The sequence below is a fragment of the Macaca nemestrina genome, chromosome 9 (assembly GCF_043159975.1).
Source record: "Macaca nemestrina isolate mMacNem1 chromosome 9, mMacNem.hap1, whole genome shotgun sequence".
Lineage (NCBI taxonomy): Eukaryota > Metazoa > Chordata > Mammalia > Primates > Cercopithecidae > Macaca > Macaca nemestrina.
In genome coordinates this window covers 136316133-136330277 of record NC_092133.1, presented here as the reverse complement: position 1 = coordinate 136330277, position 14145 = coordinate 136316133, and the positions used below count along the sequence as shown (strand labels likewise).

The window sequence follows — 14145 nt, the reverse complement described above, 5'->3', positions numbered from 1 at the left end:
TCACATGGCTTCTGAGCTGTTTTTCAACTGCTCTCATGATGAGAAGAACTTCCTTCTAGTAGATTAAAATCTTCCTCCCTGAAATTTCCACCCACTGGTTTCAGTTTTGCCTCTGGAACAACACAGAATTAGTCTAATCCATTTCAACAGACATTTGGATGCTTAAAAACCAATGCTGTGATTCCTTTAAGCCTGATCAATCCCCAGTTTCATGAACTATTCTTCCTGTGATACAGTTTTGAGATTCCCTCACTATTCTTTGTAAATTTCCTTTGTGCACACTTACATTTCTCAAAGGACCTCTTAAAAAACCTTTTTCTTAGGACCAAATACAAATTCCAGATGTGCTTTAAGCAGCACATCCTACTTGAGAAACCTGATTTGTGTGAGTTTGTGCGTATAACATTTGCTTGCATTTGCTTTTCTTGTAGTTAAGTTACATGGCTGCTTCTTGTTAAGTCAGGAGACAATTAAAATTCCCTTTCAAAAGATCTACAAAGTATAGGCTGTGGAATTAGACTTCCATCTCTGTCGCTTCCTTGCTGTGTGTCTTGGGACATGTGACTTAACCTCTCTGAACTTCAGTTTCCTTATCTATAAAATCAGGATGTTAACAGTACTTCTTTGGTCACCTGCTAGCTGTCCCCAAAAGTCCATTTTCCCCTTCTTTCATGAGAATTGAGCTCTGGCCGTCGAGCTGCAAACTACATTTCCCAGCCTCCATCAAGGCCACAAATGGCCATGTGACTATGGCCTCCCAATGGAATATGGGTAGGCGTGAGATGTGCAACTTCTCAATATTTGCTTAAAATTCATGCTGGCTTTCTTTTCTCTCTCCCTTTTTGTGGCTAGAAAACTAGAGTGATAGTGACCAAATTTCAATCCTATAGCATTAAGGACAACACCTGAGGGAAGCAGAGCAATAAAACAGAAGGAGCTTAGGTCCCTGAATGACTTTCTGGAGCAGGATCTAGCCCGTTACCATTACAGGAGAGGGAAGTAAATGGCTATCTTATTTCAGCCTTTGCCTCTCGTCATCTCTGTACTGCAGCGTAGCCTTTACCCTAATACACCTATCTCCTAGGATTTCTGTGAGGCTCATCCGGGATAATGCACATAGAAATTCCTGGTGTATCATAAGTTCTCATAAATGCCGGGTATTGATCATAGTTTCAGTGGGATGGCAGTGCAGCTGACTTGTTGCAGCATAATTGCTTTTGCTTCTGAATGCCTTATTGAATCTCAATTCTATTATCCAGTGCATCAGATTCTCCCCTTTGACTCTAGCTTTGAATAATTTTTAAAATGTGGGAAGCAAATCTGTGTTTTCATTTACATCTTTCATGAAGCATGGGAGGAAATGGTGGCGAATCCCAAACCGAGGACCTGTCTTTACTGCACACCGTAGGGACCTCTACTTCCATTTATCATTAATAAATGTCCTTTGATTATGGCTATTAAACACCCGTATTTCTACCCAAACCTCCCCTCTGCTTTTAAGTAGATACCACATATGCCATGGTGCAGATTCAAGGGCCTCACGCTGAACTGGGAGTTGGCATTTCGCTCAGTCAACAGCAACGTGGCAGACTGTGTGTGGCAACATAATATCCGAGGGAAGCTATTTCTGTTTTAAAAGATCTAAGTTTTCTCCAACCTCTCATTTAAAAGATCTCATTTATTCTCCACCTCAAAATAATCTGATTATTTACCAGTTTTATCTGGTGGTTTTGCTTCTAAATAAAAGTATCTTTTAACTAGTACTCAAAATGGAGATAACAGTACTCTACTACTCACAGGGTAGGATAAAAGTACACTGACTAGAAAGTGCTTTGAAATATCAGGATGTCAATGATCCATGAGAGCTCATTAAATACTTAATATGGGATGGCCACTGTGCCAATGCTTTACATGCTGTTTTTACATAGCGATTTTCTCATTAAATTCTGCAACCAACCATAATCCTCATTTTACAGATGAGAAAACGGAGGTATAGCCTGTCTTAAAATCTTGCTTAGGGCTGGGTGCAGTGGCTCACACCTGTAATCCCAGCACTTTGGGAGGCTGAGGCGGGCAGATCACCTGAGGTCAGGAGTTTGAGACCAGCCTGACCAACAGGGAGAAAGAAACCTCATCTCTACTAAAAATACAAAATTAGCCTGGCATGGTGGCACATGCCTGTAATCCCAGCTACTCGGGAGGCTGAGGCAGGAGAATCGCTTGAACCCGGGAGGTGGAGGTTGCAGTGAGCTGAGATCACACCACTGCACTCCAGCCTGGGCAACAACAGTGAAACTCCATTACAAGAAAAAAAAAATCTTGCCTAAAGTCACAAAGGAGGATCCGAATTTGAACTCTGATCTGCCGGGCTTCAAAACACATTGTGATACCTCCCATTGCAATGAGCTGTGATCGCTGTCAGCGGATGCAAGTCTGGGGTGCAGCAACACAGTCCTCTCTGAGTTCCCACCACAGCCACCCCTCAGCCCCTCGACCAGCCTCGCATGCCTACGAAGACAGACCACAGACCCGATGAGCTGCGAGCCCGCATCCTCCTCCTCGTGCACACGCCGTGTGAGGCCGCAGTTCTCCAGCGACAGTTTCTCCAGCAGCCTGAAGTCCACATCGTTGCCAATGCCAATGGTGAAGATGCAGACTTGGCCTCGGGCGGCCTCTCGCGTGTTGCTGAGGATCTTGAGGGTGTGCGTCTCCCCGACTGTGGGCTTCCCATCCGTCAGGAAAATGATGAGGGACACGCTCCGGTCTCCAATGTCATTGTGGGCCACGTACTTGTTGAGGAGCCTGATGGCCCTCTGCAGGGCCCCATTGATGTCTGTGCCTGCAGGACACCAACACGGGACAGCTCAAGCCTCTACACTCACCTCCCCACCCTGAATGCACTTTCTTTTTTTTTGAGACGGAGTCTCGCTCTGTCACCCAGGCTGGAGTGCAATGGTGCGATCTCCACTCATTGCAACCCCACCTTCCAGGTTCAAGCAATTCTCCCACCTCAGCCTCCCAAGTAGCTGGGATTATAGGCACACACCACCACATCTGGCTAATTTTTGTATTTTTAGTAGAGACGGGATTGACCATGTTGGCCAGGTTGGTCTCAAACTCCTGACCTCAAGTGATCTGCCCACCTTGGCCTCCCAAAGTGCTGGGACTACAGGCGTGAGCCACCGCGCCCAGCCTGAATGCACTTTCATAGCTGCAGTTCACGCTCAACCACCCAAGTGCTCATAGGAGTGAGATGTCAGGGGGCCATCCAGAAACTTGCTAAATGCAAATCGTTTACTAGATGCATATAAGCGACCGGGGACTATCCCGCTGTAACAAACCTTCTCCAGAAGGCGTGTGGTGACACCTTAGTTTAGCAGTCTCCACTACCTGAGCTTCAGTGACTTCTGTGCCCTTTTCTGAGAATGGTTTTGAAAAGAGCAGGAAGGGCCGGGCGCAGTGGCTCAAGCCTGTAATCCCAGCACTTTGGGAGGCTGAGACGGGCGGATCACGAGGTCAGGAGATCGAGACCATCCTGGCTAACACGGTGAAACCCCGTCTCTACTAAAAAATACAAAAAACTAGCCGGGCGTGGTGGCGGGCGCCTGTAGTCCCAGCTACTCGGGAGGCTGAGGCAGGAGAATGGCATGAACCCGGGAGGCAGAGCTTGCAGCGAGCTGAGATCCGGCCACTGCACTCCAGCCTGGGCGGCAGAGCGAGACTCTGTCTCAAAAAAAAAAAAAAAAAGAAAAGAAAAGAGCAGGAAGATGTTGAGCGTAGAGGACAGCAGGAATGAGCAGGGAGAAACAGCTGCAGAAGGGAGGAGGGGCACGGAATGAAGAGGAGGAGGGTAGCTGCTGACATCTCAGATGCCTTCCAGCGTTGTCCAGGGCTGGCTGGAGCTGATGAAAGAATGAATTTGTTGCCTTCATCGTCCCTCCTTTCCTGGCTTCCTGGCCCTTCAGATCACCTCAGCTTGTCAGAACCCCACAGAGGAAGGGGGCATGAAATATTTTAGCCACCCTTTTTCCTTCAGAGGCCCTTGTCAGCAACAGCTCTGATTAAATTTGAGGGCCGGCCAGGCACGGTGTCTCATGCCTGTAATCCCAGAACTTTGGAAGGCCAAGGGGGGCAGATCACCTGAGGTCAGGAGTTCGAGACCAGCCTGGCCAACATGGCAAAACCCTGTCTCTACCAAAAATACAAAAATTAGCCAGGCATGGTGGCACATGCCTGTCATCCCAGCTACTCGGGTGGCTAAGGTCAGAAAATCACTTGAACCCAGAAGGCGGAAGTTGCAGTGAGACAAGATTGTGCCATTGCACTCCAGCCTGGGCAACAAAGTGAGATGCTGTCTCAACAGAAAAAATAAAAATAAAATAAATAAATTTATAAATAAAATGAAGTTGGGGACGACAGGGAAGAAAAACTTTATCAGGAATATGTGGCTTAGAAAACCTCTACAAAATAGAAAACAAATCTCAACTCTGAGAAACGGTGGAAGAATAAACACCAATGACATTAGCAGGTATCTGTGGACAGCAGGAGGTTTTTCCTCTCCTGCTTTTCTTTGGATGATTTTCTTTACTCCTCAAATGTCTTAGAATAGACACTTCCATGGAAAACATGGGGTGAGAACATGAGTTCTAAATGTTCTGTTTCTTGATCTGGGTCCGGGTTCTGTTCAGTTTATGAAAACATATCAGGTTGTACACTTACTACATGTGCATTTCTCTGCATGTATGTTACACTACAGGTTACTGCTTCCTTAAAAAAGAATGTTCCCATGTTTTCTTTTCCTTCTTTTTTTATTTAGAGACAGGGTCTCAATATGTTGCCCAGGCTGGTCTCAAACTCCTGGGCTCAAGCAATTCTCCCACCTCAACCTCCCAAAGTGCTGGGACTACAGGTGTGAGCCACCATGCCCAGCCACCGATGTATTTTTTTTTCTTTTTTCTTTTTTTTAAGACATAGTCTTGCTCTCTTGCCCGAGCTGGAGTGCAGTGGCGTGATCCTGGCTCACTGCAACCTCTGCCTCCCCGGTTAAAGCAAACAATTCTCCTGCCTCAGCCTCCTGGGTAGCTGGGATTACAGGCACATGCCATCATGCCCAGCTAATTTTTCTATTTTTTTAGTACAGACGGGGTTTCACCATGTTGGCCAGGCTGGTCTTGATCTGACTTTGTGATCTGCCCACCTTGGCCTCCAAAGTGCTGGGATTACTGGCGTGGGCCACCACACCTGGCCCCATGTATTCTTAAATTTACTACTTTATGATTAAAATAAATCACACAATTTAAGTTTGGGAGCAAAATGAATAAATAAATAAAGTTGGGGCCTGTGTCTTTGATAGGAGCTGAACAAGTATCTGTTTGGTGGATGGAGAGACAGGTGGTTGGGTGGTTGAGGTTGAAATCCCAGCTACAGTGAGGTTTCTGGGTGAGCTAAGAATTCCACTGAACTAAGCTACCAGCATCCATCACCAAGTAAAGCAGAGACTTTACTGTAGTGTGAACACCTATTTCCTTTGTTTTTGTTTTTTTTTTTTCAAATGGCTTAAGATAAAATCTATATACCAAAAGATCACCCATTCTAAGTGTCCAATTCATGATTTGTGGTAAACTTAAGAGTTTGATGACCATCACCACCATCCATCATCCTGACTGGAGGCACTTTTCTCTACCTGCAAATTTTACCACATTTGTGGTACATATATACCATGGGGCACTATTCAGCCATAAAAAAGAATGAGATCCTGTCATTTGCAACACGATGGATAGAACTGGAGCTCATTATATTAAGTGAATTAAGCGAGGCACAGAAAGACCAACTTCCCATGTTCTTGCTTATTTGTGGGAACTAAAAATTAAAACAATTGAACTCACGGAGATAAAGAGAACGATGGTTCCCAGAGGCTGGGAAGGGTAGTAGAGGGTGGTGCAGAAGGATAGTTAATGGGTACAAAAAGTAGTTAGAAAGAATGAAGAAGATCTAGCATTTGATAGTGCAACAGGGTGATTATATTCAATAATAATTTCAAGATACATTTAAAAATACCTAAGAGTATAATTGGATTGTTTGTAACACAAAAGACAAATGCTTGAGGTGATGGATATTTCATTTATCTGACGTAATTATCACACAATGTATGCCTGTATCAAAATACCTCATATACCCCATAAATACATATACCTACTCTGGACCCACAAAAATTAAAATTTAAAATTAAAATGTACCACATCTGAGATAACCAGATCATCTCCCCCATGGCTTTACATCCTCCAGATTTTCTAGCTAAAAAAGTAGATAAGGCTATGTCCATGACCAAATGTTCGTAATTCTTGCTAAGATGCAGAGTCCAAATGGAAGGAAAGTTATTTAACATTTTATTGGAATCACTAATTTGTCTTTCTTTTGTTTGTTTGCTTTTGAAATGGAATCTCACTTTGTCACCCGGGCTGGAGTGCAGTGGCGCGATCTCGGCTCACTGCAACCTCTGCCTCCCAGATTCATGCAATTCTCCTGGCTCAGCCTTCCCAGTAGCTGAGACTACAGGTGCAAGCCACCACGCCCAGCTAGTTTTTTGTATTTCAGTAGAGATGGGGTTTCACCGTGTTGCCCAGGCTGGTCTCAAGCTCCCGAGCTCAGGCAATCCGCCCGTCTTGGCCTCCCAAAGTGCTAGGATTACAGGCATGAGCCACTGTGCCTGGCCTAATTTGCCTTTCTTAAGGCCCAGTCTAATTTCTTAGTGCCCCTGGATGTGTGGGCAAGGATGAACTGGCATTTGTTTTTTTTTCGTGTCTGTATTCAGCAATGGTGCCAAATCTCTCACTCCACTTTAAAGCCAAGGAGAGCCCAGGCAGAGGGATGGATTAGCTTTCCCAATGGCACACAGCCACCAGAGGCCCTGCAGGGATTGGCATCAAGCCCATGTTAAGGGGGGCACCTCCTGCCCACTGAAAACAGAGAGGAGCTGTCATCAAAGGACTCACAAGCACCAGTGAGAGGGGTTACCCGAAAATAATGGCCACATCGATGCTTAAAGAGGACTTTCTATGTGCCAGGACCATTCTAACCACTTGAAATGCTTTAGCTCACTCCATCCTGATAACGACTCCATTGTTATCTTCATTCTACAGATGAGGAAACTGAGGCACAGAGAAGGTGGAGCTGGATTCAAACCCAGGCAGCCTGGCTTCCAAATCCATGCTCTCAATCCTGACGCTACACATCTTAGAGAGAAGCAGGCTGATTTACTGCTCACCTGCAGAGGCTAGGGCAAGGCGGTGTCAAGAAAAAAAATCCATGGGGTTTCTAAGGCTTGGAGTCCAAAAGACCCTAACATACATCAGCCATTTTCTTTCTTTTTTTTTTTTTCTTTTTATTTTGAGACAGAGCCTTGCTGTCGCCCAGGCTGGAGTGACGTGATCTTGGCTCACTGCAACCTCTGCCTCCCAAATTCAAGCAATTCTCCTGCCTTAGCCTCCCAAGTAGCTGGGATTACAGGCACTTGCCACCACGCCCGGCTAACTTTTTGTATTTTTAGTAGAGACGGGGTTTCGCCATGCTGGCCAGTCTGGTTTTGAACTCCTGACCTCAGGTGATTCACCTGCCGTGGCCTCCCAAAGTGCTGGGATTACAAGCGTGAGCCACCCCGCCCGGCCCAGCTATTTTCTAAAGCTGTTTATTACTCCATGGACCCCACTCTACCAGCACACACACATCATTCTTCTAGTAAGCAGGACCATTAAAATAAATCCAATCTACAAATATCCATTGAGCATGCCCTCTGTGTCAGGAACCATGCATGGAGGTGGGAGCTATGTTAACATGAAGAGAAATCTGTTCCTTCAAGAATTTTACGGTGTTATGGATTTGGATTTCCTGCCGTAGATTATCACTATCATATTAAATCCAATCTTCTATTTCTCTCATCAAACATCAAAACAGTTCTGAGATTATACTGTTTTGGAGGCTAGTAGGAAATCCCAGTGTAAATGAAAGTACCAGCCCAGCAAGATCAAGTTCCAAATTAAGTTCATTTGGGAAATGAGGGCTTTGTCTTGGATTGGGAAACCATGAATATAGGAAAGATGGAAAATTCCAGATGGGAAAAGACTGAAGAGTGTTTTGTAGGTTTCCAGATAACTGAAGTGGAATTAACCAGGAGGTGGTGTCTCTGTACAGAGCCTGTAAGGCAGGGGGCAGGGAGGGAGTAGGTCCAGTTGTTCTAAATGCTCTGCTCCAATACTGAGCACCTCTTCTGTGTCCACTGCACTGTTGATACAGAGAACAGCAAGAGCACGGCGCAGGTCCTGAGTTGGGAGAACTTAACATCTAGGACAGCTGGGTAACACACTGCTCTGATTGTCCACTCTTCTCAGAATTCTTTATGGTCTTTCCTCTCTTAACATTCTGCACCCTTACCTGGGCACCACCCAAGACAAGTGTGCAGTGGCTGAGAGCCCACATCCTCCCCATCACATTTTACCTCCGCAACCCTCCCAGGCCACCCGGATACAGGTTTCACTCACTCTGCTGCAGGTCTACCAACAGGGCTCCTGGTTTTGCAAAGCAGTTCCACCTGCCCCTGCCCCGCCTTGTTTTGCAAAGCAGTTCCACCTGCCCCTGCCCCGCCTTGTTTTGCAAAGCAGTTCCACCTGCCCCTGTGCATGAACCACTGGCTTGTCCGTGTGGCTTTAATTCTCCACCCCCAAACCTTTACAAAAACAGTATTGTTTTTGTATCAGCAAGACTTTTTGTAACAGGATCCATGAGATGAACCAGGAAAGCCTCCAAACACCTATCAGGTTATTTTCCCCCAGAACTTCACCAGCCTCACTTGGAGACTGAGAGCACGGATTTGGTATTCGGAGCAACCTAGGCTGCTGAGAAAGCTCTCACCCGCAGTCTCCTTTCCTGCCATCAACCCCAGCTTTCAAATCTTTGTCTCTCAGCCAAAAAGAAAAAAGAAAACTTATTATGTCAAAGCCAAGCCAATGTGAAAAGAAGGTGTCATCTTTACCTCCAGTGGGTGACATATGGTGAATGTACACTTTGCCATCCCTGATGCTGTCTGGAGTGACTGATATCAAGTGGTCCTTCCATACTTTGATCCGGTTGGAAAATCCAATGATACTGAAACGGTCCTGGGGTCGGAGGTCATGGAGAATCGTGAAGAGGGCATCCTTGGTCTAGGCAAACACAAAAGCAAAACCAGTCACAGTCACTCACGTGAGTCCACTTATCCCCTGTTCGGGAAACCGTCACCCCCGGGAACAATGTCAGGGTTCAAATTCAGTGTCAACTATGTAAAGGGCACTTGGCTGAATGTCAAGGAATTGGTTACCTGACTGGAAAGAATGGTATAAAGATGTTACGGTTGTAGACATGAGTGAATCATTATGAAAGCTGCATCCCGCCACGGTGGTTTGGGCCTCTGCATCTCCACCACTGCTGTTCTCTTGACCCTGAATGTTCTTCCCCACTGCCCTACTTCCATCTTTCACTTGACAAGCCCCTCCTATTTAAGAGCCAGGCAAGTATGCAAATTCTCTGTTCGAAATATTTCTAACTTCTCTGAAGAGAGCTGATCATTCTCTCCCTTAGGCTGGCAAAGCCCTCAACGCACTCCTATGAGAAAGCACGCATCACACCATGATGATTGTTCATCTCCTTCTCTTACTCGGTTGTGAGTTCTCGGCAGGTGGGTCTCCTTCATCTTCCTATCACCTAGGGACAAGAAGGAGGTGCTAGACAAAGGTGAGGCCGGTGAATGAATGAAAGTTTAATGAATTATAAAATTAAAGGCCCAAATGATAAACATCATAGGAATTGAAAAGATTATTACTGTGGACTGGAGTGACGTGAGGCTTTACAGAGAAAGAGGAATTTGAGGATGAGGTTTAAAGAATACCTTGAAAGAACTGGAAGGACATTCTTCTTATTATTATTTTAGACAGACTCTCGCTCTGTCACCCAGGCTGGGGTGCAGTGGCGCAATCTCAGCTCACTGCAACCTCTGCCTCCCAGGTTCAAATGATTCTCCTGCCTCAGCTTCCTGAGTAGCTGGGATCACAAGTGCAAGCCACCACATCCGGCTAATTTCTGTATTTTAGTAGAGACGGGGTTTCACCACGTTGCCCAGGGTGGCCTCGAACTCTTGAGCTCAGGCAATCCACTTGCCTCAGCCTCCCAAAGTGCTGGGATTACCAGTGTGAGCCACTGCACCCAGCTTGGAAGGGCATTCTGAAGAGAAGGCAGGCGGTTTGAGCAAAGCCGGGAAGTAATACAGGTGAGATAGCGGCTGCTAAGTGTTAACAGGCATGCACTAAAGTCAGCTGTGACGCATGGAAAGAGGAAAGAAGCCATATGACCTGAAACCAGAAATACTCTAGGGGCTTAGAAAAGGTTTCTAGAGTAATCCGCAGACACTGTGAGCAAACACTGTCTTCCCAAGTAGCACTGTTGTTAGACACTTAAAGAGGCTCAGCATAGGCGGTCAGGGACTTTCACTGCGTAACGACCATGAAAGGACACCTGGCACCTTTACGAAGGTGAAGAGCACAGGCTTCAGGGCCAGCTGTCACCCTTGAGGCTGGGTTCCCCCCCAACTCTCTGTGAGGCCCTGAGCAGTAAGCTCCCTCACTTACTCGCTCTCTGATATCACTGCGCCCAAGTTACCCCATCCATAAAATCAGGACAGTAATAGTACCTGCCTCATCAAGTTGTCGTGAGGATTAAATCAGGATTGAGATGAAAAGGGCTCCGAGCAGGGCCAGGCATACAATCAGAGTTCTAGATGGGTTTACTGTTACTTGCTGGTGGCTGTAACTTGCTGGTGGAAAGCCCAAGCAGAGCTTGAGAGAAAACAGTGAAGTCGGGAATGGTGAGTTCCAGAAGGACATGTGCTAAGGAGTTCCGGAACACTCGCAAAACAAGCTGTGGCTCTCTTCCCCGGTTCATGACTCTTTGCCTTTCCTCCCTTCCCCAGGTTCAGACAGATGGCTCCGTCGGCCTCTCTGGCTAGGTGAAATAACCACTGCTTTTGTATCCTTTCCCTCTGGAATTTTCCCTCTTCCTCACTCCTCAGCCTCCTCTCAATCCTGGATCCAACTGCTCATCCCATATCAAACTGTCCAACTTGAATTTTATAGGAACCTCAAATTCTGATTCAGAAAACTATTCTCAATGCATCTATTTTTAAATCTGCACATTAGGCCAGGTGTGGTAGCTCATGCCTCTAATCCCAACACTTTGGGAGGCCGAGGCAGGTGGATCACTTGAGGTCAGGAGATAGAGATCAGCCTGGCCAACATGGCAAAACCTCGTCTCTACTAATAATACAAAAATTAGCCAGGCATGGTGGTGCATACCTGTAATCCCAGCACTTTGGGAGGCTGAGGTGGGTGGATCACCTGAGGTCAGGAGTTTGAGACCAGCCTGGCCAACATGGTGAAACCTCGTCTCTACTAATAACACAAAAATTAGCTGGACGTGGTGGCCCACCTGTAATCCCAGCTACTCAGGAGGCTGAGGCAGGAGAATCACTTGAACCTGGGAGGCGGAGATGGCAGTGAGCCGAGATCGTGCCACTGCACTCCAGCCTGGGTGACAGAGTGAAACTGTGTCTCAAAAAAATAAATAAAACACATCTGCACATTATATTTTTTTCTGTAGGGCTAGTGAACTAAGAGTTTCTAGGCTGAGCAAATGTTTGCCTAACTCGCTCCCCGTGGGTTTTTGCTAAAGTAATGTTCCTCCACTTCCCAGCACTTCTTCATTCCCAGGTTGAGAAAGCAATGGAGTTGATGGTATCATTAGAAGGATGATGATGACGATGCTGATGATATTGACAGCTTGCATTTCCTGGGAGCTTTCTACTCCCCAAGCATACGCTGAGTGGACAGGCTCTTCCTATGTTGAGGTGATCAATTCTAATTCTTACAAGCCACCTGAGAGAAAGTAACTATTAGTATTCCCATTTAACAGATGGGGCAACTGAGGCATGGAGGGGCTGAGCATCATGCCCCATGGGAGCCTGGATTAAAATGCAGGGAGTCTGACTTCAGGGGCAGCACGTGCACAAACAGCAACAGAATCTGCAGCCCCAGGACGACTGGAGGCGAGATTACTTGGAGCTGTCACCCTTTTAATGTGCAGCAAATCTGGTGATCTCTTCCAAGTCCCTGTATGTTGATGGGCTCTGTTTATTTCTTTGTTTCTTTTGCTGCATTTCTGGCATCAATTAGTGTATTCATCTCCTGTAACATCCTTGCAGAAGGCACTCACGTGCCAGGCACACTGGCTTACGCCTGTAATCCCAGCACTCTGGGAGGCTGAGGCCAGCAAATCACTTGAGGTCAGAAGTTCAAGACCAGCCTGGCCCATGTGGTAAAACCTTGCCTCTAGTAAAAAAAAATATAAAAATTAGCTGGGCATGGTGGCACACGCCTGTAATCCAGCTACTTGGGAGGCTGAGGCAGGAGAATCGCTTGAACCCAGGAGGTGGAAGTTGCAGTGAGCTGGGATCACGCCACTGCACTCCAGCCTGGGCAATAGAGCGAGACTCTTATCTCAAAACAGAAAAAAAAAAAAAAAAAAAAAAAAAAAAGGAAGGCACTGCAGGATTTTTGCACCTGCCCGGGGACAAGAACAATGAACATATTTCATTAAATCTACCTTCTCATCCTACTGAAGAATGCAACAAGTTCTTCTGGGAGAAAAGAACAGCAATGGAATGCTCCTTTTCATTCCCAGGGCTCGGAGACCTCCACTATTCTCTGTTCTCTCCTCTGCTCTTCCCTCCTCCTATCCCCCTACACCCCGCTTGTTCAGAGGGGCTCTCCGCAGCAGTTTCCTGTCCTCTCCCATGCCTGGCTCCCACTCCCAGGAAATATGTCAAAGTATCCCATGCAGATAAACAGAACCCACACCCAAGCCGCGCCAGCACTCTCCAGAAGACATTGTCAAGTCTGTGCTGTTCCCTTCTTGAAACTCCTCCTGCTCTGGCTTCCCCGGCCCCTCCCCGGGGCTTTGCTGGTGTCTCCTTCTCTGCTGGTCCTTCAGGGTGAGTCACACGGTCCTTTTCTCAGCTGAGGTTCTCAGCTCCACTCTCACACCAGACACTGCTGCAGGTGACATCATCCATCCCCCATAGTGCCAACTACCATCGTCATCTGTGAATTTCCAGGCTTATCTCTGGAGCTGGCCTCCGTTGTTCCATCCAGACCAACCTGCCAACCGTTTTTCCCTGCGTGTCCCACGGGTAGCTCAGAATCGACTCGGCGGAGAATGGAACCTTCATCTTTTTAAATCTCCCTCTCCTTTGCTGCTCTCTGTCCCGGGACAGAGGACACTGGAACCTTCACCCGTGGTCCAGGGCAGAAGCCTGGACATCATGTTGAATGTGTAACCCTCACATCCTTCGCCACCACCCTGGAATTCCAACTCCTCTCCCTAAATATCCCTGTGACCATAAACTGATATTCCTTTTCTTCCTTTGTATTTTTTCTTAATACAAAAATATTACTCATTTTTTGAAAGGTAAGAAGAAAAACATATACAACTCACATCATCACGCCTACCTAGAGACCACCACTACTAAAACGCTGGTGTGCCACATACCACTTCAGAAACATCCCCGGGTGTACGCATGTGCACGTGTGATTTTAAAGGAAGTGGGATCATGTAATACACATATCATGCTGTAAAGTTTCTCTTTACTGTAACATATCACATATGGTTTTCATATCAATGGAGAAATGTTTGCCACATCATTTTAACAGCAACCCAACATCCTCCTGCACGCATCCACCATGTTTTAATATTTTGGAATATTTGAGCAGCGCTGCTGGGAAGCTCATTATCCCTAAGTCTTTGTGCCCGTGACTCTTCCCTTAGGATAAATTTCCATATGCGGAAGTGGAACGACAAAGGGCTTGCGCTTTAGGAAGGACCTAGCGTGGCCCTGCATTACTGCAACGTAGATTTTCAACCCTCCTCTCTTCAAAGCCTTCCATGGCCCCTCACTGCCCTCAGCATAAAGTCTAATGTATCTTATCTTATCTTTTATCTTATGTCACCAGGCTGGAGTGCGGTGGCACGGTATCCACTCACTGCAACCTCCACCTCCCGGGTTCAAGC

The 14145-nt window shown here is 46.6% G+C and overlaps 1 protein-coding gene across 1 annotated transcript in view; it reads right to left on the bottom strand.

Moving 5' to 3' along the window:
* Positions 1-14145, bottom strand: part of LOC105494349 (inter-alpha-trypsin inhibitor heavy chain 5) — a 102297-nt gene that overhangs the window by 14001 nt on the left and 74151 nt on the right. Inside the window, exons 8-9 of the mRNA XM_011762682.2 lie at positions 9026-9194; positions 2530-2839 (exon numbers count right to left, since the gene is read on the bottom strand). Coding sequence (XP_011760984.2) covers positions 2530-2839; positions 9026-9194 — 479 coding nt within the window. The remainder of the gene's footprint in view (positions 1-2529; positions 2840-9025; positions 9195-14145) is intronic.